Source organism: Hyla sarda, chromosome 11 (genome assembly GCF_029499605.1).
Source record: "Hyla sarda isolate aHylSar1 chromosome 11, aHylSar1.hap1, whole genome shotgun sequence".
Lineage (NCBI taxonomy): Eukaryota > Metazoa > Chordata > Amphibia > Anura > Hylidae > Hyla > Hyla sarda.
Genome location: NC_079199.1, coordinates 69351491 through 69377621, shown reverse-complemented (window position 1 = coordinate 69377621; position 26131 = coordinate 69351491). Strand labels below are relative to the sequence as shown.

The 26131-nt window shown below is 46.0% G+C and overlaps 1 protein-coding gene across 10 annotated transcripts in view; it reads left to right on the top strand.

The window, feature by feature from the left end:
• Positions 1 to 26131, top strand: part of ARHGEF11 (Rho guanine nucleotide exchange factor 11) — a 399339-nt gene that overhangs the window by 268519 nt on the left and 104689 nt on the right. For 7 of the 10 annotated variants that reach the window (XM_056546646.1, XM_056546639.1, XM_056546640.1 and 4 more), the window contains 5 exons: positions 2498 to 2642; positions 8869 to 8971; positions 16292 to 16321; positions 20727 to 20853; positions 22991 to 23080. In XM_056546646.1, the coding sequence (XP_056402621.1) occupies positions 2498 to 2642; positions 8869 to 8971; positions 16292 to 16321; positions 20727 to 20853; positions 22991 to 23080 (495 nt within the window). The remainder of the gene's footprint in view (positions 1 to 2497; positions 2643 to 8868; positions 8972 to 16291; positions 16322 to 20726; positions 20854 to 22990; positions 23081 to 26131) is intronic. The other 3 variants (XM_056546641.1, XM_056546645.1, XM_056546647.1) reach the window with 3 other exon arrangements.

Sequence of the window (26131 nt, the reverse complement as noted above, 5' to 3'; positions counted from 1 at the left end):
GTATTTTTTACTTTCATTTTTTAATTCCCCGCTGGGAGTCCTGAATGGCTGGTACTGAAGAGCCATTCAGGGATCCCAGCGTGGTTTTTAAAATGGACAATGTGAGGGGAGATATGTATATTAAAAGTGTTGTTGGGGGGGCATAGAGCACTATATATCTAGCCCCCCAGCGCATTTATAATATGCCTCCCGCTGGCGCATTTATAAATATATATACCCCTGCCAGCGCATTTATAAAAATATGACCCCCGCCAGCACATTTATATGTATATATCTAAACCCCCCACCTGCGCATAATGTGACCCCGCCAGCGCATTTGTCTTAATTTTTCATTGCATATCAGAACGCATCCAGCAGCTGCCGGCCAGATGATCCTGATAGATATACTTTTTATTCATAGCGCCGGCGGCTGCATATGTATATAGATGTGCTGGGGGCAGACATATAGCGTTATCTGCCCCCCCCACAGTGCTTCTGTATACATATGCAGCCGCCGCGCTATGAATGAAATGCTTGTCACATATAGCGCTGCAAAATGAGCTATGTGTGACAAGTATATCTGTCAGCAGCGCATCCAGCAGCCGCCCGGCCGATGATGCTGACAGATATATTATTCATTCATAGCGCGGCGTCTGCATATGTATATAGAAGCGCTGTGGGGGGCAGATAATGCTATATGTCTTCCCCCAGCACAACTATATACATATGCAGCCGACGGCGCTATGAATGAATAGTATATCTATCAGGATCATCTGGCCGGTGGCTGCTGGATGCGTTCTGATAGATATACCATTCACATATAGCGCTGCAATGAAAAATTAAGACAAATGCGCCGGCAGGATTACATTATGCGCTGGTGGGGGGGTATATATATATATATATATATATATATATATATATATATATACATACATATAAATGTGCTGTCGGGGGTAATATTTCTATTAATGCGCTGGCGGGGGTCATATTTTTATTAATGCACTGGAGGGCTAGATATATAGCGCTCTATGCCCCCCCACAAAACTTTTAATATACATATGTCCCCTCACTTTGCCATTTTAAAAACCCCTCTGGGATCCCTGAATGGCTCCCCAGTACCGGCCATTCAGGGCTCCCGGCGGGAATTAAAAAAGGAAAGTAAAAAAAATTAATCGTGTACATCGCAGGGTTGCGGAGCATGCCACCCGCTCCCCTGCTTAATAACTTCTGATCGGATCGGGTGTCAGAAGTGAGACCTGGTGCGATCAAACCCTCAGCCCCTGTAAAACAACATGATGGGGGTAGTAGTACAAACACTAATGTAACCTCCCCAGCCACCAGCTGACTCCCGCAACCGGGACACTACTACTCCCATCATGGAAACAAGTCTGTTCCATGATGGGAGTAGTAGTAGTCCTGGCTGTGGGAGTCTATAGGCAGAGGTGTTAAAACGTCAGTACATGACGGATGTTGTAATGAGTCTTAACGGGTGAATATGACCGTTATTTGGACAGACATTATTCAGCCATTAGAATCCGTTAATTCACCTGTTATTAAACGTCCGTTAACAATACATTATATCAGCTGTTTATTAATTGGTGAACTTTATTGTGTAAAAGCAGCCTTAGTTACGCTGTTTCCATAACTCCTGGAGTTATAGAAACAGTGTAGGTTTTATTCTGTTTACGTAGATCCCAATAAAAGCAGTAGGAATTACACAAACTGTGTACAACAGCAGCTCTGCTGTTTTTGGCTTTGCTGGAGATGGGCCTTCTAGAGAGTGGGGCGGGTCCCAGACATGGGACCTGGATGCATCGGACATTTTTAGCATATCCAGTGGATATGCTCTAAATGATCCAGATGAGAATATCCCAAGATGTCCTCAGACTATAACATCAATTGAAAATGGGGGCATAGAGTGTACTGGTGGTACTTTGTCAAGTAATCTGCTCTTCTACTGTTTCTGTGGATCTCCATGCTCCTTAGTTGCCCCCTGCCTCCCTGAAACAGTGTCCATAGGCTATGTCTGGTATTGTTAAAGGGGTACTCCGGTGCTTAGACATCTTATCCCCTATCCAAAGGGTCCCGCCGCTCCCAAAGGCTTGCATTGAGGGTGCGGAGCATGACGTCACACGGGGCGGAGCCTTGACGACACAACACTCCGGCCCCGGGATCGACAGTAATCAGACCTGATTTTAAACGGGGTGCGGCGTGCAATATCACGGGGGTCCCCATCAGGCATCTTATCCCCTATCTTTTGGATAGGGGATAAGATGTCTAAGCGCCGGAGTACCGCTTTAAAGTAAAGTAGCTGAGTTGCAATGCTAGACACAACCTATGGACAAAATTGTTGCATAGCTGCTTTTCCAGGGTTTGTGCTGTAAGACCCTAATAGTGACAGCCAAGGTGGTTTTCACAGCCCTGATCCTTGTAAAAAAAAACAAAAAAAAAAACACATTTATCCTATGAGTGTATTAAACTACAACTTCCTAATCTTGACTCTTCTGCTTTTGTTAAGCTCCCCTATGGCCTTTGCACTAAGCACCTATATGAATCATGCTGGAATCAGTTCACGTGAGTTTCGACCTGCCAGTGTCGCAGAGAAATCTCAGATCATTCCTGACAAGGACAAGTGGCTCCCCTTCTTCCCCAAAACTAAAAAGGTAAAATGCAGAATTTCACAACTCATGCGGAATATTTAGCTTTTCTGAACTATTAAAGGGGTATTCCAAAAATGTGTATTTGACCATGCTACACAGGCTGTAAAGTTAGTGGAGTTCATAACATAGTGTCTGAATTTGTGTTTCATGGTGGACTCGCAATTCTCATGCAATCTGTGCCACGAAGTTTATTTTTAACAGCATACAAAATGAGTGTAGTCTCCGGTTACAGTGCGGGTGATGACAGGGAGCCTGTCCTGCTTTAAAATCTACCTGTCATTAACAGAAACTTTTGATATTATGTAGATAATACCATTATATGTATTTTTGTAATGTACATTGGTTAAAAAATGTTTTATTTTTTGGGAGAAAAAAATGCTGTCCATGGAGCTATTTCCCGTGTGTCTCTGTGAGGGGACAGGACAAGCAGGGCTCTGTGCAGGCTCCTGGCTTGTCAATCATCCTGCAGTGTGAGTCGGGAGCATGTCCCAGTGCACGGAGCCCTTGATGCACAGAGCCCTGCTTGTCCACCCACACTTCCTGTATTTGGTCTGTTTACAGAGACACACAGGCAATAGCTTGCAGGGACAAAAATATACACATTTTTTAACCAATGTATATTACAAACATACATATAATGGTATTATCTACATTATATAAAAAGTTTTTGTTAAAGAAAGGTATGTTTTTAACCCCTTAAGGACCCAGCCAATTTTCAGTGTAGGACCCGGACATTTTTTTTCCACTTTAAGCATTAATAACTCTGGGATGCTTTTACCTTTCATTCTGATTCAGAGTTAGTTTTTTTCGTGACAAATTCTACTTTGTTAGTGGTAAAATTTTGTTGATAGTTGCATCATTTCTTGGTGAAAAATTCCAAAATTTGATAAAAAAATTGAAAATTTAGCATTTTTTTTTTAGTTTGAAGCTCTCTGCTTATATGGAAAATTTATATTTCAAATAAATTCTATATTGATTCACATAGACAATATGCCTACTTTATGTTTGCATCATTAAATTGACATGTTTTACTTTTGGAAGACATTAGAGGGCTTCAAAGTATAGCAGCAATTTTCCAATTTTTCACAACATTTTCTAAATCGAAATTTTTCAGGGACCAGTTCAGTTTTGAAGTGGATTTGAAGGGCCTTCATATTAGAAATACGGGATAAATGACACATTAGAAAAACTGCACCCTCTAAGTATTCAAAGTGACATTCAAAAGGTTTGTTAACCCTTTAGGTGTTTCACAGGAATAGCAGCAAATTAAGAAAATTCAAAATCTTCATTTTTTACACTGGCATGGTCTTGTAGACCCAATTTTTAAATTTTTACAAGGGGTAAAAGGAGAGAATTTCTCTCGAGTAAGGAAATACCTCATGTGTATGTCAAGTGTTCGGCGTGTGCACTAGAGGGCTCAGAAGGGAAGGAGTGACAGTAAAATTTTGTAGAGTGAGTTTTTCTGAAATGGTTTTTGGGGGGCATTTAACCCCTTAAGGACACATGACGTACTGGAACGTCATGTGTCCACTCCCGATCTATAACGCGGGGCCACGGCGTGGCCCCGCGTCATAGCGGGTCGGGCCCGGCCTCTAACAACGGCCGGGACCCGTGGCTAATAGCGCGCGGCATTGATCGCTGTGCCGCGCGCTATTAACCCTTTAGACGCGGCGTTCAAAGTTGAACGCCGCGTCTAAAGTGAAACCGAAAGCATCCCGGCTAGCTCAGTGGGCTGTTCGGGATAGCCGCGGTGAAATCGCGGCATCCCGAACAGCTGACAGGACAGCGGGAGGGCCCCTACCTGCCTCCTCGCTGTCCGATCGCCGAATGACTGCTCAGTGCCTGAGATCCAGGCATGAGCAGTCATGCGGCAGAATCGTTGATCACTGGTTTCTTATGAGAAACCAGTGATCAACATAGAAGATCAGTGTGTGCAGTGTTATAGGTCCCTATGGGACCTATAACACTGCAAAAAAAAAGTGAAAAAAAAAAGTGAATAAAGATCATTTAACTCCTCCCCTATTAAAAGTTTGAATCACCCCCCTTTTCCAATAAAAAAAAAAACACAGTGTAAATAAAAATAAAAATAAACATATGTGGTATCACCGCGTGCGGAAATGTCCGAATTATAAAAATATATCATTAATTAAACCGCTCGGTCAATGGCGTGCGCGCAAAAAAATTCCAAAGTCCAAAATAGTGCATTTTTGGTCACTTTTTATATCATTTAAAAATGAATAAAAAGTGATCAATAAGTCCTATCAATGCAAAAATGGTACCGTTAAAAACTTCAGATCACGGCGCAAAAAATGAGCCCTCATACCGCCCCATACACGGAAAAATAAAAAAGTTATAGGGGTCAGAAGATGACAATTTTAAACGTATTAATTTTCCTGCATGTAGTTATGATTTTTTCCAGAAGTCCGACAAAATCAAACCTATATAAGTAGGGTATCATTTTAATCGTATGGACCTACAGAATACATATCAGGTGTCATTTTTACCGAAAAATGTACTACGTAGAAACGGAAGCCCCCAAAAGTTACAAAACAGCGTTTTTTTTTTTCAATTTTGTCGCACAATGATTTTTTTTCCCGCTTCACCATAGATTTTTGGGCAAAATGACTGACGTCATTACAAAGTAGAATTGGTGGCGCAAAAAATAAGCCATCATATGGATTTTTAGGTGTAAATTTGAAAGAGTTATGATTTTTTAAAGGCAAGGAGCAAAAAACGAAAATGCAAAAACGGAAAAACCTCCGGTCCTTAAGGGGTTAAGAAGCCCCTATGGTGCTAGAACAGCAAAAAAAAAAAAAACACATGGCATACTATTTTGGAAATTACACCCTTCAAGGAACGTAACAAGAGGTACAATGAGCCTTAACACCCCACAGGGATTTGACGACTCTTTGTGAAATTTGGATGTGTAAATGATTTTTTTTTTCACTAAAATGCAGGTTTTTCCCCAAATTTTACATTTTTACAAGGGGTAATAGGAGAAAATGACCCCCAAAATTTGTAACCCCATCACTTCTGAGTATGGAAATACCCCATGTGGGGACGTCAAGTGCTCTGCTGGCGCACTACAATGCTCAGAAGAGGAGGAGCGCCATTGAGCCTTTGGAGAGTGAATTTGTTTGGAATGGAAGTCAGGGGCCATGTGTGTTTACAAAGCCCCCCGTGGTGCCAGAACAGTGGACCCCCCCCACATTTGACCCCATTTTGGAAACTACACCCCTCACAGAATTTAATAAGGGGTGCAGTGAATATTTACACCCCACTGGCGTTTGATAGATCTTTGGAACAGTGGGCTGTGCAAATGAAAAATAAAATTTTTCATTTTCACGGACCACTGTTCCAAAAATCTGTCAGACACCTGTGGGGTGTAAATGCTCACTGAATCCCTTATTACATTATGTGAGGAGTGTAGTTTCCAAAATGGGGTCACATGTGGGGGGGGTCCATTGTTCTGGCACTATGGGGGCTTTGTAAACATACATGGCCTTCAATTCTGGACAAATTTTCTCTTCAACAGACCAATGGCGCTCCTTCTCTTATGAGCATTATAGTTTGCCCGCAGAGCACTTTAAATCCACATATGGGGCATGTTCTTACTCAGGAGAAATGGGGTTACAAATTTTGGGGGTCTTTTTTCCTATTTTCCCTTGTGAAAATTAAAAATGTAGGGTAACATCAGCATTTTTGTGAATTTATTTTTATTTTTTTTCATTTTTCCATCCATCTTTGAAGAATTTTCATTAAACACCTGTGGGGTGTTAAGGCTCAAATTCCGTGAAGGGCGTTGTTTCCAAAATGAGGTCACATGTGGGTATTTATATTTTTGCGTTTATGTCAGAACCGCTGTAAAATCAGCCACCCCTGTGCAAATCACCAATTTAGGCCTCAAATGTACGTAGTTCGCTCTCACTCCTGAGCCTTGTTGTGCGTCCGCAGAGCATTTTACACCCACATATGGGGTATTTCTGTACTCAGGAGAAATTGCGTTACAAATTTTGGGGGTCTTTTTTTCCCTTTTACCGCTTGTAAAAATAAAAAGTATGGGGCAACACCAGCATGTTAGTGTAAAAAAATAAAAAATGTTACATTATCAGGCTGGTGTTTCCCCCAACTTTTCCTTTTCATTAGGGGTAAAAGGAGAAAAAGCCCCTCAAAATTTGTTGTGCAATTTCTCCCGAGTATGGAAATACCCAATATGTGGCCCTTAACTATTTCCTTGAAATACGACAGAGCTCCGAAGGGAAAGAGCGCCATGCGCACTTGAGGACTAAATTAGGGATTGCATAGCGGTGGACATAGGGGTATTCTATGCCAGTGATTCCCAAACAGGGTGCCTCCAGTTGTTGCTAAACTTTCAGCACGCCTGGACAGTCATTGGCTGTCCGGAAATGCTGGGAGTTTTCGTTTTGCAACAGCTGGAGGCTCCGTTTTGGAAACTCTGCCATACAATACGTTTTTCATTTTTATAGGGGGGGGGGGGGGGCAGTGTAAGGGTGTGTATATGTAATGTTTTACCCTTTATTATGTGTTAGTGTAGTGTAGTGTTTTTAGGGTACATTCGCACTGGCTGGTTACGGTGAGTTTCCCGCTAGGAGTTTGTGCTGCGGCGAAAAATTTGCCGCAGCTAAAAACTTCAAGCAGGAAACTTAATGTAAACTCGCCCGTGTGAATGTACCCTGTACATTCACATAGGGGGCAAAGCTACAGCTGTTTCAAAACTACAACTCCCAGCATTTACTGATCGCCGAAGGGCATGCTGTTAGATGTAGTTTTGCAACAGCTGAAGGTACACAACTACAACTCCCAGCATGCCGAAACAGCTGTTTGCTGTTTGGGCATGCTGGGATTTGCAGTTTTGCAACATCTGGAGGGCTACAGTTTTGAGATCACTGTATAGTGATCTCAAACTGTAGCCCTCCAGATGTTGCTAGGCAACTCACCGGCTTCCGTAGGATCCAGGGAGCCAGCCACACGACATTGCCGCCCGCCAATCTCCGTTCGCGGCCCACAGCCTCCGTCGATGGGTAAGTAGACTTCGGCGCCGGTCCTGTCGGTTTCCCCGTCCTACCCCGCCTATTGTGAGTGGGCAGAACGGGGAAACCGAAAGTTAACCCCCCGCCCCCGATCTGCTATTGGTCGTCGCGTCTATACGACCAATAGCAGGGATAGGATGGTTGGCACCCCTGCCACCTCACTCCTATCCCTTCAGGGGGATCGTGGGTGTCTTGGACAACCCCAATCCCCCTTATTTTCCGGGTCACCATAGACCCGTATGACCCGGGATCGGTGCAAATCGCTGGTGTGAATTCACCGGCGATTTGCGGCGATCGCCGACATGGGGGGGGGTCTAATGACCCCCCTGGGAATTTGCGCGGGGTGCCTGCTGATCGATAGCTGGTCCGGTCCCACGGGTGTACAGGTACGTCCTGGGTCCTTTAAGTACAATGGTGTCACAGGTTAATGGGTTGAAGGGGGGGGGGGATAATTCTACAGGGAATTTTAGTTTTGCAACAGCTGGAGGCACCCTGGTTAGGAAACACCGGTCTGTTGCATTAAAGGAAGTATAGGTGTGTTACAATGTGGGGGGGATGGGCTGATATGTGGGAGGGAGAAAAATTACCTCACGCGTACACAAAAGGAATTATGGGACTTGGAGAGAGGCAACTCGAGCAGGAAATAGCCAGTTCAAAGAAAGATAGCCACAGCCTTATGGTAATCTCACAACCTAGTCTTATAGCCCCCAAGACAAGCATGGATCCTTCCTTAGCAGGTACGTACAAAAATCACTTTATGGTGGATAACCCTTTTAAGTGTATGGAAGTAGGAAAATCCAACCTGTTAAAAGCTAAATGTTTGTTTAAAGAAGTAGTCCATTAAAGCGTACCTCTGATAATGGTCCCGGCAGTAGGAAATCTGTTTAAAGGGAATCAGTCAGTTTTATGCTGCCCAAAGCAGCAGGCAGCATAAAACTTGTCCAGACACACACTGAATCTCTGTGTCTCTTATCCCTCTGTCTCTCGCTTCCCCGTGCCACGCTTTCTCTGTGCCGTGCTACTCTGTGCCGAACTCTCTCTGTCTCTCTATCTTTGTGTGTGTGTCTCTCTCTCTGTCTTTTTCTCAGTCTTTTGCCCTCTCTTATTTCTTCATTGTATTGTAGTATTATTAACCTTAGGGAAGTCATTGTTTATCCTTGGATTTTCTATCTCTACAGAACAGCAATGCCAAAAAGGAGAAGGATCGGGAATCTGCAGATGACAAGAAACGGAACCCAATTCTTAAATACATTGGCAAACCCAAAAGTTCCTCTCAGAGCAGTGAGTATTGAAGTGTGAAGATATGTTCCAAGAAATGGGGGTCGGGGGTGTGTGTGTGTGTTTTTCCTGACTTTATAATCTGGGTATAGGCCTTCAGTAATATATGGAAGAGGGTCCTACTGAGCTGTTTGAAGGAGCTGTGGCACAACTTCATATTTTTGATTGGAAAGTGACCGTGTCTGTGATTATGGCTCAGTCCCATTCATTTCAATGAGTCAAGACTATTGTAAGCTGCAATGTCGGCTGCTTAGCCCCTACCAACAGTACAGCATTGTACCTAGTAAAGAAATAAAAGGAGGTATTGCGCAGTTGACTGCTGCAGCTTTTTCAAATGGTTGCTTGGAGGGGGTCAGTTGAACCCCCACCAATCCAATATTGAAAGTCTTTGAAAGTCTTGAGGTTTCCTATGCAGATACGAAGTATAGCTGAATGACAACCATGATGGGTAATGTCATTTTAGCCAATAGACACTATCACTATTGAATATTATTTTCTCTACCTGCTCCATTGGGGGACACAGACCATGGTATATGCTGCTGTCTCTAGGAGGCTTGACACTATGGTAACAAGAAAAGTATTCTCCTCCCAGCAGCGTATACCCGCCCAAAGTTACCTGAGCTAATCAGTTTTAGCTTAGTGTCTTAAGGAGGTAGACGCTGGTCTGGGTTGTCCCCAGACCAGGTCACACATTTTTTTGTTTTTTAGATTAGGGACGTTTAGATTTTTATCTCCCTTTTTCTTTTCTGTTTTCAGGTGGGGACTCAGGAACATAGCGTTCACTGTTTTCCCCATTTGCGATTGAGGGGGCACAGGCACCATGAATGTACTGTCAACCCCCTCTCACCAACGGTCAGTGCCTGGGGTTGTACCTCCATGGGTCCGGGTCCCCCACTTTTCCCTGCTCGTCTCGCTGTTACAGCCCGGCATGATGCAGGTGACTAAAAGCTGACTGAAGACTTCATTAGGTAAGTTCTTCAGACTGAGGTTAGTATTTTCCCCTCTTATTCTTACAGGTTAGGGGACTTTCAACCTCTGGAGACCCCCAGTTTTGGCCCACTCTCATAACAGCTAGGCAACTCCTTCCTAGCCCTGTAGATATGGGGAGTTCAGGGGGGACTGTGAGCCCTCCCTTACTTATTCTCTGGGTCTCTCTAACCGTGGGGATTGGGGGACATTATCAGTGGTGTAGAACTGTATTTAGCGCCTGTCTGTGCAGACGCCGGCGTTTTAAACAGCTCCATTCCCTCAGCAGCTGCGGCTGCCGACTTCCCCTCTCATACTCCATGCGAGTGCCGGACATCTTGCGCCTGGGACACAGTTCTCCCCCGTCGGCAGCGTGGAAAAGGCGTGTTTACCCGCTCCCTTCCCCTTGCGCTCGCATATGCTATCAGGGCTGGGAGCGGACGCCATTATTCCGGCCACATGTTTTTCGGCCGCAGGCTCTGCCAGACCTTAGCTCCGCTCACCCGCGGCCAGCGGGGATTAACCCCAATATCACACTAGCGCGCAAATTAACTGCCCTTTAGCGCAGTGCGTGCACAGAGGGGCTCCTGGGACCATCAGAGATGCCCATAGTTTTATCTGGCCCTCTCTTTTCACTGGTCCTGCTTTCTCCTGCCCATCCCTCCCTCTCTCTCCCTCTCTCAGCTGCACTGAAATTCTCCTCATAGCAGCTGCTCTGTTCATTGGCCATACATTCTCAGCCCCTCCCCTCTCCCTTTCTCAGCTGCACTGAAGTTCTCCTCACAGCAGCTGCCCTGTTGGGGACACAGACCCCGGGTGAGACAGTTTCATATTACTATGTCTGAGCCCAGAACTGTTCCTCCCTCTAAGCAGTTAACTGGGACCCTGGTCACCTATTATACCTGCAAGGGCTGTAATACAAAAATGTCTGGTTCTTCTGAACCCACTTGTTCCACCTGCACCACTGTTCCCCCTGACCCCCCTGTTATTTCTGTTCAGGATGCTCCTCCAGATCCTGTGGGTTCGGCTATGCCTCCAGTTTGGGTATCTTCCCTCTCCCAGTCTATTTCCGACTTGGCTCAGGTCTCCCGTTCTGTGGTGACAGCCTTGGAGAGGCCCTCCCTACGCTGACCCTCCAGAGAGACCCACTCTCCCTCTCCCTATACTAATCGCTCTCGCAAGCGTAATAGGGGTGTATCATCTGACTCATCTCCTGAGTCTTCTTGCAGACACAGGTGATCCCCTCACAGGCATCGCCCCTCTGCTCCAGTTTGCCGCAAGCGTCACTTCCCTCGTGGACGCTCCCCTGGTCGCCACTCTGGCTCCCCAGAACCGCGTATCAGGTCAGTATCTCCCTCTTCCAGGGCTGCCTCCACTCGTTCCCACTCACCTGGAGAGCATGTAGATGAGGATTCTGTTTCAGCCTCTGACTCAGAGGACTGCACAGATGTGTCTGACACGGTGGACTCATTGGTTTTGGCCATAAGGGACACCTTCCACCTAGAGGACCCAGGAACTTCGGACGTAGCTCCTGAAGTTTCCTTTCACCGTGCCCGACCGGCACCCAAGATTTTCAGCTCTCATGCTGAATTTGAAGCCTTGCTGGAGTCCGCCTGAAGGCATCCTGACAAGAAGTTTCAGGAGACGAAGAAGGTTCAAGTGCAATATCCTTTCGCCAAGGACCTCATTCCTCGGTGGACCTCCTCTCCAACTGTGGATCCACCAGTCTGGCGCCTTTCTAAGGCGACTACCTTGCCCTTGGCTGATGCGGCCGCCTTCAAGGATCCAGCAGGCAAGAAGGTGGAGACTTTGGCAAAATTTGCCTTTGAGGCAGCAGGTTCCTCGTTTCTTCCTGCTTTTGCTTCTGCCTGGGTGTCAAATGCCCTTTCAGTATGGTCTTCCCAACTCCTCCAGGGTATTCTTTCAGGATCCCCTCCGGAGGATTTATCTGACCTTGCTCTCCAAAGCTGGAGATTTTCTGTGTTCTGCTTCCATGCAGTCAGCCCGCTGTGCTGCCTTTGCCACAGGCAACCTGGTAACTCTCTGTCACTCCATGTGGCTTAAATCCTGGGATGCAGACACCACCTCCAAGAAGTCTCTGACTGAACTTCCCTTTACTGGTTCTCTGCTTTTTGGTAAGCGCCTAGTTGAGATAATCTCAGAAGCGACGGGTGGAAAGAGTTCCTTATTACCTCAGAATAAGGCTCGCAGCACTACTTCTCGTCGGAAGTCCTCCTCCTTCCGGTCCTTTCGGACTTTTGGTACCAACAATGGGTCCAGGCAGGCGCCTTCACGGGACAAGAAGACTCCCTCCTTCCAGACCCGTCCCTCCTGGAAATTGGGTAACCGTTCCGGCCATTTTGCGGCCACATCGGGCACCCGCAAACCTACCTCGGACTGAAGGGTCGCCCCCACCCACAGACTTTTCTCAGGTGGGTGGTTGTCTCTTACTCTTCTTGGATGCCTGGACCATGCACGTTCAGGATTCCTGGGTCAGGGATGTGGTAGCCAACGGATACAGGATCGAATTTGCTTCCCTTCCAAGGGATCGCTTTTTTCTTTACCCGACCCCTCGGTCCCCCGAGTTCGGGACGCACTCCAGTCCCTTTTCATCCAGGGAGTAATTGTCCCAGTTCCTTCCGGGGAACGTTTTTGAGGTTTTTACTCCAACCTCTTCGTGGTCACCAACCTCTTTCTGTTCGCCCAATCTTGGATCTCGAGCATCTCAACCAGAATCTTCTACTCCTCCATTTCCGAATGGAGTCTCAAGGGAAGTTTCTTTCCCCGGTGGACATCCAGGATACCTACCTCCACATTCCAATATTTCCCAGTCATCAGCGGTACCTCCGCTTTGCAGTTCCAGAAGGCCATTTTCAATTTGTGGCTCTCCCCTTCGGTCTGGCCACTGCTCCGCAGGTCCTTACCAAGGTCCTGGCGCCTGTGATAGCCCTTTTCCGAACAAAAGGTGTCTCAGTGATTCCTTACTTGGATGACCTTCTGATCAGAGCTCCAACCAGGGCCCAGAATCTGGAGAGTCTTAGTCTCAACCTCCAGGCCTTGTCTCGCTTTGGTTGGATAGTCAATCAAGACAAGTCCAACCTCTCTCCTACCCAGTCACTAGTTTTCCTGGGGCTCCAGGTCGACACGGCCTCTGCCCGCTTTCGACCCCCGCCGGACAATTGGCTGACTCTCTTGTCAGGAGTCCGATTACTTCGGCACCCTGCTCCAGTTTCCGTTCGCTTTTGCATGGGTTGGTTGGTGGCGGCCATGGAGGCCATGCCATTCGCCCAGTTTACCGACCTCTTCAACTGGCGATTCTCTCCCGGTGGGACAGGTCTCCATTGTCTCTCGACCGCAAGATCATTCTATCTCGACAGTCTCGTCAGTCCCTTCTATCATGGCTTCGTTCCCCCCTGCTTCTTCAGGGGTGCTCTTCCTGCCCCTCCACTGGCAGGTCGTCATGACGGATGCCAGTCTGTCGGGCTGGGGAGGTGTTTTGAAGGACCGGACGGTCTAGGGCCTTTGGACCCCCCGAGAAGCCCTTCTCCCCATCAACATATTGGAACTAGGGCAATTCTATCTTTGCTTGCTTCATTGGGAAATTCTCCTCTGTGCGGAATACAGGGTTCTGGCCATCTCAGCGATTCTCATTCCGGGCATACTAAACCGGGAAGTGGACTTTCTCAGCCGGTCCTCAGATGATCCAGGAGAGTGGTCCCTGCATCTGGAGGTGTTTGCAGAGATCTGCAACCTCTGGGGCACTCCAGGCGTGGACCTCCTGCACGTCCCGTCACAACCAAAAAGTACCTTTTTTTGTGTCAAGACCCGGGACCCCTTGGCTCTGGCATTTGATGCCCTGGTCTTTCTTGGTCGGGCTTTGCCCTACCTTATCTGTTTCCTCCTTCTTCTCATTCCCAGGGTCCTGAGGAAACTCACAGTAGAGGGTGTTCCCGGCATTCTCGTGGTCCAGACTGGCCCCAGAGGGCGTGGTACGTCGACGTGGTCAGGCTCCTGAACGACGTACCGCTGCGCCTTCCCTTTCGTCCAGACCTCCTATCTCAAGGTCCCCTGTGCCATCCCAATTTAATGTCTCTGCTTTTGACGGCGCGGCGGTTGAGACCGCAGTTCTAAGGGCTTCTTCTCTTCCCAAGTGGTTCGTACCATGCTGAGGGCTCACAAGCCCTCCTCTGCGAAGATTTACCACCGTACCTGGTGGTCTTATTTTCGTTGGTGTGAAACCTTTTTCTCCGTTCGTGGTTTTACTTTCCCCGACTTCTTTCCTTTTTGCAGTCGGGGCTGGATCAAGGGTTGGCTCTCAGCTCCCTTAAGGGTGAAGTTTCGGCCCTTTCAATACTTTTTCAACTTCCTCTGGCATCCAATTCTCATGTCCAGACCTTCTTCAGGGAGTGGCACACGCTGCCCCTCCTTATCGGTCCCCTTCTCCTCCTTGGAACTTAAACTTAGTCTTAAGTGCCCTGCAAGGCGCTCATTTTGAAACTCTCAGGGACATTCCTCTTCGCCTCCTTTCCTGGAAGGTGACATTCCTTATTGCTATTACCTCTATTAGGAGGGTGTCAGAGCTGGCAGCCCTCTCCTGCCGTTCTCCCTTCCTGGTTGTACACGAGGACAAGTTGTTTTCCGTCCAGGTCCTTCCTTCATACCTAAGGTGGTTTCAGCCTTTCATCTCAATGAGGACATTGTCCTGCCATCCTTTTGTCCGGCCCCTTCTCTTCCCAGGGAACGTTTGCTCCACAAACTTGATGTGGTGAGGGCTGTTCGAACCGATCTCTGTCACTTCTTCCTTTCGGCAGTGTGTCTCCTTTTTTGTTCTTCCGGAAGGTCGTCGTAAAGGACAACCTGCTTCTAAGGCCACCATTTCTCAGTGGATTTGATCTGCTATTTCGGAAGCTTACCGCTGCAAGGGAAAGGTCCCACCCTTCAGGGTTTTGGCTCATTCCACCCGTTCTGTCGGGGCATCCTGGGCCCTCCGCAACAAGGCTTAGGCCTCGCAGATCTGTAAAGCGGCCACATGGTCGTCTTTGCACACTTTCGCAAGGTTCTACCAGATTCATCAGCTGATGCTAGTCTGGGCCGTAAGGTGTTGCAGGCGGTGGTGGTTCAGCAGTCCGCCTGACTGATTTCCTTGCCCACCCAAGGGACGGCTTTGGTACATGCCATGGTCTGTGTTTCCCAATGGAGCCGATAGAGAAAAGGAGATTTTTATGCTTACCGTAAAATCTCTTTCTCGAAGGATCCATTGGGGGACATAACTCCCACCCTTTTTCTGGTGTTTCTATTTCCGTTATCTGTCCGAGGGTGCATTCGGTTACCTTTTCTTCTGGTTGCTCGGACAGTTCGTGATTTTTCTCTTGACCTGTCGGTCTTCTCCTATTGCTCTGGGACTAAAACTGATTAGCTCAGGTGCCTGTGGGCGGGTATACCCTGCTGGGAGGAGCCGACTTTTCTTGTTGCCATAGTGTCAAGCCTCTTACAGACAGCAGCATATACCATGGTCTGTGTCCCCCAATGGATCCTTCGACAAAGAGATTTTAAGGTAAGCATAAAAATCTCCTTATTATTATTGGCTTTTTATCATTGTTGTCATTCATGTTTAAAGGGACATATCCTAAAACTCTGATTTCTTCTGTCATTGAACCCCCAACCCCATTGTTTTGGAAGCGATAAGTGTCTGCCGCCTACCCCTTCCCTCCCCATAGATAACACATGAAGATTTGACCAGGTCGAATGCTCATGCGTATGAGAAGGTCTGAAGATGTAGTTGTCAGCCAAATGAGCGACAGGCCAGCAGTTATTGAAAATATATGATCACCTTTAATCCAGCTCATTTCATGTGCTGGGACTCCCACCAATTAGAAATGTAATTTATTTTGTTCTTTTCTACTTTAGTAGAAAAGGCCTTTGTTAGTCCCAACTCCCTCTCTTTAATGCCTTAGTATGTCAGTCTTCACTGTATTCCTGAACCGGAAAGATCAGGATGCATAGCTACAAGTCCTGCACAGATAGGTTAGTGTTTAAGTTATGTATGGTATTGTGGGAGGACAGAATTTAAAAACTTTTCCCTGAAACAGGTCATCATTATTTTTACAATCTATGGACCGTTTGACCACTGCGATCACTACTGAACCCATCTTCTGCTATTCTGTCATATTAATTTTATTTAATAATTTATTTAATAATTTATAATCATCACTAATAATTGTCCTGTGGGTTGTCTATGAGGATTCAGTATGTTTTTTTCTCATCCCTTCCTCCCCACTTTTTGAGGTTTGTTGCTGTTTCATCCGCTGTGCTTCTCATTTTTAAATTTTTTTAATTCACCATTTTTTCCTTTTGTAGCATTTCATGTCCCTTTATCCCCTAGTGAAGGTAAACCTCATTTATCAATGTCTTTGTCCCTTGCCTTCTTTTTTTCTCTAATAAAGAAATTTCTAACCTGATAATTTCTGTGTGTGAAAATGGATCCTCCTATAAATTTCCTACCTTTGAACTTTTTCTCTACTAGAACCATGTTGTATGGCTGATGGGGAGCTTGCGCTGAGGAGCTTACAATCTAACTATAGTTTAGTAATGTGTGGTGACTACCGTGGTTAGCGGCAGGGCCACGGGTGTTGCAGTGAGTGGTGGGATCAGATGGTGGTAACCCCTGGGGCAAGGTGTTGTTAACCCCTAATGTTCGTGTCGCCAGGATGTGGTTGTTTGGTGTAATGTACCGCCGACAACCAGCCCAAAAACGGCATACGATGAATGAGAGTCCAAAGCAGTGTTTTGATGCAACTTGAACTTTACTTGTGAAGAAGGCATAAAACAGTCTTTACAAACAGCCAGCTTCCACAGAGGTGACGGGACACAGGGAACCTCTCAGGCTTGCTTGGACTTGTAGTTATTATAATGATGATGCAGGCCACTGTACTACTGTTATCACTTTGGTAGGGACAGTAGAGACTTGACTTGTACTTCCAGATTTGATGTGGCTGCAGGTTTATAGGCTTTGGCCTAGATATGCTGGACTTGACTTGTACAGGACTTGTGCTCGCTTTGATTGCCAGGAACTGAGAGAGAGAATGTGTAGACTACAGCCCCTTATATATATCAGGGGGCTGGACTAAAGCCCATTGGTAGCTGGTTGCCTGTGGTTACCTGTGCCCATGGAACTCTGGGTATATCATGTGATCACACACCACATGACATATCACATGACATTAGGAAGGTCCTATACAGGGTAAATATCCTAATAACCTTTATATACAGCTTACATTCACTGTACAATACTTATAATGTTCATGCTTAATATACAACAGAATACAATAGAATGACTTAGGGGGAACCCTGCAGGAGAGCCCTGTGGACCTGAGGGACTCTACCTGAGGGGACTTTAGGACTGTACAGAACCATGTTCTGTACCGGGACACCACAAATGCTTTATGAGCCGATTAGTTGAATGAAAAGTTCTGCAACTTTCTAATACTTCACCATTTCCAAAATCTCTGCATGTGGTCAGTGATTAAAGATGCTGAACAATCTCTCCTAACCAATTTCATCTTACTGAAGGTTTGCTGCAACTGTTCTTGCCTGCATTGTACTATCTACAGCAGGAGTTCTCAACCAGTGGTACGCGTACCCCTAGGGGTACACCACCGGTTGTGCGGGGGTGTGCTGACAAATACCAGCCATGCATTGGCCAGTATTTGTCAACCAGAACAGGGAATGGTCACGGCAGCTCTCTGTAAAGTACCGTGGCCGCAGCTCCGGACGCGGCTACTTTACGGGAGCTGCGTGGTTGCCAGGCAGATGCGTGACGTCCCATGACATTGTGCGGAGGTGACGCACAGTGCAGGAGAATGTCACCCATTACAATAATGGCGCAAGGGCATTAAGATGGAGGGGGGAGGGATAATGGCAAAAGGGGATCAGAGGGAGGGTAGAATAATGGCACAGGGGGATTAAGATGGAGGGGGGATAATGATTACCCCCCCCCCTTCCATCTTAATCCCCCTGTGCCATTATTTCCTCCCCCCTTCCTCTGATCTCCTTTTGCCATTTTTCCTCCCCCCCCCTATCTTAATGCCCTTGTGCCGTTATTCCCCCTTCCTCTGATCCCATTTTGCCATTATCTGATAGGGGCAAGAGTGGATCAGAGCAAGGGGGGGGGGGGGGGAATAATGGCACAAGGGCATTAAGATGGAGGGGGGGAGTGATTACTCCCCCCCCCCTATCTTAATCCCCTTGTGCTGTTATTACCCGCCCCCCCCCCCCCCCCCTCTGATCCCCTTTTGCCATATCGGATTATAATGACACAAGGGCATTAAGATGGAGGGGGGACTAATGGCAAAAGGGGATCAGAGGGAGTGGGAATAATGGCACAAGGGGATTAAGTATCACATTAATATAAAGGTAAGCACAGGCCATTATGAAAATAAGTAATTTTATAACTTATTTTATCTGCAGATACCCCTCACGCATAAGTTCTGCAGACAAAATAAGTCATAAAATTGCTTATTTTCATAATGGCCTGTGCTTACCTTTATATTAATGTGATACTTAATCCCCTTGTGCAGACATACTTTCACCCTTTGGGGGTACAGTCGCGAAAAAGGTTGAGAAGGTTGATCTACAGCTCTGTAAACAGGAGCAGTGGTGCACTGTGAGGGTACCTGTTAAGTTACAAAAGAAAGCATAATGTTAAATGTTAAAGTTCATTTTATTGTCATTATGCCACTGTCACTGTTGGCTTACTAAATTAATTTTATTGTTCATATAATAGTCACACAAGCACCAAATAATACCAATGTACAAGGGACAATATTATATTTTAAATTAGCAAATTCCAATATTAACAATAATATCAGAGCATGCTTCAATATTATTATGCTCACACTTGTAGTACTGGATATAAAGAGTTACTCCGCCCTTAGACGCTGGGATCCCTGCTGCACTTGGCGTTCATTTAGAGCATCGGGTGCAGTGGCAGAGACTTGTGACGTCATAGTCACAACCCGCTCGGGATGTCACGGTCACACCCCTCAATGCAAGTCTATGGGAGGGTGTGTGGCAGCCATCACCCCCCCTTCCATAGACTTTCATTGAGGGGGCGTGGTCGTGACATCATGAGTGGGGCATGACTGTGACAACACAAGCCTTCTCCCCGCATCGCCAGTCATCTGACATGCACCAGATGTCTGGGGTGCCACAGCTGAAATCGCGGGACCCCCCACGATCAGACATCTTATCCCCTATCCTTTGTATAGGGGATAAGATTTATAGGGGCGGAGTACCCTTTTAACTACTCACTAAAGATCCAGCATGTTTGTGTGCGCTCAGCATTGTGGTGGTACACGTGGTATCGAGTTTATTATAACATCAATTATCTGTAGCATCATAGCCACAGTATTTTGAGCAAGGAGTAATACTTGGAACCTGTGGCAGCAATTTGTGGATAAGCTAAACAACTTAAAATGAATTGATTGTGCCAAGAATTTTGACAGCGCATAGTGTTTATTACTACATATATTACGTATATGTATGACTCACCGTTACATTCCGAGGTGAGATGTGGGTGCCTGATCTTGAGATAACCAGGAATTTCGGTAGTCAGACTTCCAGCGGTTAGACACTTATCCTGTGTATAGGGAATAAGTATAAGTTTATATTTTTTTTGTGTTCAAAAAGCCTGTAAATAATTATTGCATTAAAATTAACACATATAATTAAGGATTGGAATAACTTGTGTGTTAAAGGTAACCTGCCACTAGTTTTGTGCTGCCCCAACAGTGGAATTTCTTATCACAATGATATATGAATCCCTTTGTACAGGAATCATTTAGAGAAATCATAGAGACTTCATATAGAAATCTTAGGTTACTTCAGCAGCAAATGGGGCTCCGGGCCATCTGTTGGTTCACTGCCACTTATTGATAGATCCCTCTCTATTTGCATTTAAAGGGGTACTCCGCTGCCTCGGTGTTCGGAACATTTTGTTCCGAGCGGCTGGCGGGGGTCGTGAAGTTATGGCCAAGACCACTCGTGACGTCACGCCCCCTCAGTGCAAGTCTATGGGAGGGTGTGTGGCAGCCGCCACACCCCCTCCCATAGACTTACATCGAGGGGGTGTGGCATGACATCATGAGGAAACGTGGCCATGATGTCACGACGACTGCCATCTGCACCCAGCATTCTAAATGAACGCCAGGTGCTGCACAGAGATCGCAGGGGTCCCATTTGCAGGGACCCCCACGATCAGACATCTTATTCCCTATCCTTTGGATAGGGGATAAGATGTGTAGGGGTGGAGTACCCCTTTAAGGAAAGCTTTGTCAGTCAAGACAGTCACTGGGGGCCACCCTGATGACTCAGAGCCCCATTGATATACCATTGTGATAAGGGAGCCTTGTCAATGTTTCCCATGTTGCCCATGGTTAGGGCAGCTTGAAACTAGTGACAGATTTCCTTAAGTCATAGATCTTGTGATCGAGTCATTAAGGGTGCAAAATCCAGCCCAGCTGTCAGCTACCTCATGTTTTCATGTGATAAAACCGTAATTGGGTTGTAGTCTCTTCAGCGTTTGACCTAATTTTACTAACATGAGCTTGCTCTGCAGACACTGTGCTTGTCTCGTAAAATCTTTGGGTTTCCTATCTTCTCTGCGTGGTTCCTGCTGTCTCCTTTTCTTATATCATCTCTTCCAGAGTGAGGTGGTGACCTCACGACCTGAAAGATGGCTCAAGAATTATGGAGCAATGGCTTCTTGTATCTTATGTTTTTTGTCTCTCCACAGTAAAACCTGGGAATGTCCGTAATATTATCCAGCACTTTGAAAACAACCAACAGTATGACCTCCAGGAACTTGGCATGCAACGATTGTCCACTGGAAGCTTTCCCGATGACCTGATGGACAATGACAGGTATTTATAATAATATATATTATATTGAAAAAAGGACCTCATGTGGTATTGTTAATATTGTAAACTAGAATATGGGCAAAGGTTTAATTCACCTCCCAGGAAGTAGCAGTCATTAGAGTCCTAGCACTCCTCACGAACGGCAGCTGGACGAACAAGGTGTCCTTTCCAGGGATGTGGCAGTATGATGTCAGGACCTAGCATCAGGGGTGCCTAGTTTTCTTTGTGCCACAGTCATTGAGCTTTGAATAGTAGCAGCTCTCTTTTGAATGTCTTGTTTACACAATAGACAAACCATTGGATTTACTGAGCACATCTTTTTTTAAAGACTGCCCCAATCTTCTTTTTTTTTTTTTTTTTTTTTGTCCCCTCTAGTTCTCTTTTAGAACGGTTTTTCTCTTAACTATACAGAACCTGATTCATTGGAAAATAAAATAGGATTCAGAATAGTTTTGTTATTTATACAATCCCTAAGGTGCTTGTCTAAAAAGGGTTAATTTCCAATATGCCTCTTTTTTTCAAGTGTATCAAATATATTGACTAGGTGCAGCTACTGCATCTGAGTAGGATATACTACTGTAAAATCAACTGTGAGCGTGCTATGATCTAAAATGTCTAACTAGTTGAGCCAAAAAAAATGCTCCAAAAAGTACAAAATACATCACTATCTCCCATGGATATAAGCATTGTTCAAAGCCGTGTCAGAATGTATAAGCCTCTAATGGTCAAATAGCAACGCGTTATGAATTCATAGGGAATTCTTCACAGCCTGGCGATGAATTCCCTCTGAATTCGAAATGCACTGCTGTTTGGCCAATGAAGGCTTTTACAGTCTGACACTTCTTTGGACAATACTTATATTTACAGGAGGAAGTGCTATACACTGGTCCTTTTTTTTTTTTTTTTTTTTTTTTTTTTTTTTTGTGCTCAGCTATCTAGTTTCTGTACCGGACTGCATTGGATACCCTTGTAGACCAGACAGCTGCTTACCATGATTTAGATGCTATGTGCCTTCTGAGGTATTGTACTTAGTGCTACACACTATGGTAAGAGGTTGTCTATTAGTTTCATATCTTTACTTACTTTATGAAGCCACGCTAGCTCTTTTTCTCTTATTTCTATCTAAAGTGGGGCTTTGTCTTAGTGTGTGACAGGGAGTTGAGGAGAGTCACTTTATTTATGGTTCATCGGTCTCTATAGATTACTGCATTTTAGGTTCTGTGTTATTCACATATGTTTAAAATGTGCTCCAAGCAGTCCAATGTATATTTTTTTAACCCCTAAGGATGCTGCTAATTTTCCCTTTGCGCATAATGCCTTTTATAAATGGCGGATTGCGCAGGTCCTTCGCTCATTCCGCCGTTTATAAACGGCATTCAGTTAACCCGGCGATGCGCGGCATTGCATTGGTTAACCGGCAGAAGTCCCACTGTTAATGGCGGGAGACAAGTTCTGCCTGACATCCCAGGACCATCTGTGATTGGTCCTGGTAAGAGAGCTCTGTGATTGGTCCCTGAGGACAGTGTCTTAACTTCTTTATTATCTTAACGCCGGCTCCGAAGCTCTCACTTCTGTCTAAGTAGCGATCGGAGCCGGAGTTAGAGTAACAGAAGAAGAAAGAAGTATATCAAAAGCTGTAAAAAAGCTGAAGAAAACTTGTAAAAAAAAGCGCTATAAAACCCGTGTCCCTGCAGTGCCCCAGCCGACGGCTGTCCGGGCATGCTGGGAGTTGTAGTTTTGCAACATCTGAAGGTCCGCAGGTTAAAGACCACTGCTCTATACTGTGCGGTATCCCTATGCCCGGGCTGCAAAAAATAAAAAAAATAAACAAAATAAACTTTAACTCACCTCCCTTTGGTCTGGTACCGGCCTCATCTACTTCCTGGGGATGGGAACGTCGGACAGCCGTCAGCCTATCACCGGCCGCAGCGATGTTCCGCCTCAGCTGGTGATAGGCTCAGCCCACTGTCATGTAAGAAGCCGGCCAGAGCTCCTTACATGACAGTGGGCTCAGCCTATCACCGGCCGAGGCGGAACATCGCTGCGGCCAGTGATAGGCTTACTGCTGTTCGACATTCTCGTCCCCAGCGTAAGGCCGACGTCGGAACATGCGTTAGTTTATGTTGTTTACCTTTTGCAGCCCGGGCATAAGGATACTGCACAGTATGGAGTGTCGGCGCCGGCGGCCCGCAACAAACAGGACGAGGAGGGCAGCGCTTGCGGGTAACATGTGAGTATTTACCCCGATGGGGGCAGTGCTGGGCTGATAATTAATTTGGGGGGGTGGGGGAGAGGAAATACCGTTATATACCATGGAACTGCCAAAAGTTACAAAAACACTGTGATACACACATTTGGTCATACCGCCCAGCCCTAGGTAGTACCCCAGATTAACCCCCTCCCCCCAGCAGGCAGGTAGTACCCCCAGATTAACCCTCTCCCCCAGTAGGCAGGTAGTACCCCTAGATTAACCCCCCTCCATCCAGCAGGCACGTAGTACCCCTAGATTAACCCCCCCAGTAGGCAGGTAGTACCCCCCCCCCCGTACCCCAGGAGGGGGGTTCATCTGGGGGTACTACCTGCCTACTGGGGGGCCCCAGATTAACCCCCTCCCCCCCAGTAGTAAGGTAGTACCCCCAGATTAACCCCCCCCCCCAGTAGGAAGGTAGTACCCCCGAATTAATCTCCCCCCCTGTGGGAAGGTAGTATGGTACCCCAGATTAACCCCCTCCCCTCCCCCCAGACCCAGTGGGCAGGTAGTTCAGAACCTTGAAATAACATTCACTCGCTGTCAGAAATATATGTTGCACTAACCAAGCTTTGCACACCAAGCTTTGTAGCATGGTACAGTCTATATAGGATGTGTATAGGTTACAAGATGACTTGGATAGACTAAGTGTCTGGGCATCCACTTGGCAAATGAGGTTCAATGTGGATAAATGTAAAGTTATGCATCTGGGTACTAATAACATGCATGCATCGTATGTCTTAGGGGGGATTAAAGTGGCAGAGTCACTGGTAAAGAAGGATCTGGGTGTACTTGTAGATCACAGACTACAGAATAGCATGCAATGTCAGGCTGCTTCTTCCAAGGCCGGCAGGATATTGTCATGTATAAAAAGAGGCATGGACTCGAGGGACAGGGACATAATACTCCCCCTTTATAAAGCATTGGTACGACCTCACCTGGAATATGCTGATCAGTTTTGGTCGCCTGTACATAAAAGGGACACTGCGGAGCTGGAAAGGGTGCAGAGACGTGCAACTAAACTAATATGGGGCATGGAACATCTTAGCTATGAGGAGCGATTAAAGGAGTTACAATTGTTTAGTCTTGAGAAAAGACGTTTAAGGGGGGATATGATAAATGTATATAAGTATATTAATGGCCCATACAAAAAATATGGAGAAAAATTGTTCCAGGTTAACCCCCCGAAAGGACGAGGGGGCACTCCCTACGTCTTGTGAAGAAAAGGTTTAGTCTCAAGGAGCGACACGCCTTCTTTACCACGAGAATTGTGAACTTATGGAACAGTCTACCTCAGGAACTGGTCACAGCAGGAAAAATTAACAGCTTTAAAACAGGATTAGATACATTCCTGGAACAAAATAACATTAATGCTTATAAAGAAATATAAAATCCCATCCCTTCCCCAATATCGCGCCACACCCCTACCCTTCAATTCCCTGGTTGAACTTGATGGACACATGTCTTTTTTTTGACCGTACTAACTATGTAACTAAACGCTGCACGCGGTAATTGATGGACACATGTCTTTTTTTTGACCGTACTAACTATGTAACTAAACGCCGCGCGCGGTAATCCTGTGAGTTTGCGCACCGTCACGTCACGCTCTAGGGCCGGCGTTAGGACGCCGGCCCTTGAATTCTGGGACTCAGTGTGACGTCATGGCGGTCATGTGATGCGCGAAAATACGAATCCTGGACCGACTGAAGGTGAGCCGGAGCGGGGCACAAAAAGGAGCCGGAGGCAGCGACTTCAGTCTCTGCCTCCAGCTCCAGGCAGGGTCTCGCACTGCTGGCCCGGCAGGCTGACAGGGCGAGCTGCCGAACGGTATATCGCAGGAGGACAGGCAAACATCGGCTCTGCTTGGGGGCCCCGGGTCAGATTGGGGCCCCAAGCAATTGCTTGGTTTGCCTGTCCCCTTGCGACTGGCCTGCTAACAGGCTGAAGTAAAGAACCTTGTGACTGTCACAAAATATAACCTTGACAGTGCCCAGCAGTGACACAGTGCCCAGCAATGTCCCTGCAGTGACACAGTGGCCAGCAGTGTCCCTGCAGTGCCCCTTTTACCTGCTGATATCCTTCCTGTCTGAAGTCTGCAACCTGTGTGATCTGACAGGCTGCAGTAAAGATCCTTGTGACTGTCACTGAATATAACAGTGACAGTACAGTAATAAAGTGTTACAGTGCCCAGAAGTCAACACCAAACAATTAAACCATATTAGACAAGGAACACAATGATATAGAAAAAAGGTTTTATTGAATAACAATCAATTTTAAAAGGATATATAAAAGACATATAATGGTACAACAACAGAGCTCGGACAGATAAGTGGAGGGTAGAGGCATCAATTAGATGTAATAAAATGTTTCTCTGTTGCGTGACGCTCCCTGACGAAGCCACATTGCAAAAACGTGTTTGGGATAGGAGGTAAGAGGCATTGCTCTCTAGGGTGCATGATCTTCCATTGTTTCATTATGTCTTGATGTCTTTATCGGAAGCTCCCTTTGGATACTGAGCGACATTTAAAGTGGTGACTACCCTTTTTCTCATGTTCGTTTTATAGCATTAATACACATTTTTGTGGTAATACTTGCTGTCAGTTTCTGTATTATTCATCATTTATTCTAGCCCATTCTTCTCAAGGATTTTATTAATAGGCATCGATCCGATATATGGCCCTATACAATTCCTTATAAGAGCAACATTTTATTACATCTAATTGATGCCTCTACCCTCCACTTATCTGTCTGAGCTCTGTTGTTACAGCATTATATGTCTTTTATATATCCTTTTAAAATTGATATTCAATAAAATGTGTACCTTTTTTCTATATCATTGTGTTCCTTGTCTAATATGGTCTAATTGTTTGGTGTTGAGTGTTGTTGGCGACCATAGGACATTGTACTTCAGATGGCCTTTAAACACATTGGGTAATTTAGTGCCCAGAAGTGTCACAGTGCCCCTTACCCCGCTGCTGAGTCAATCATTCATTCACATTCATTCATTTTTTTTTAATCTATACTTCTCTCACT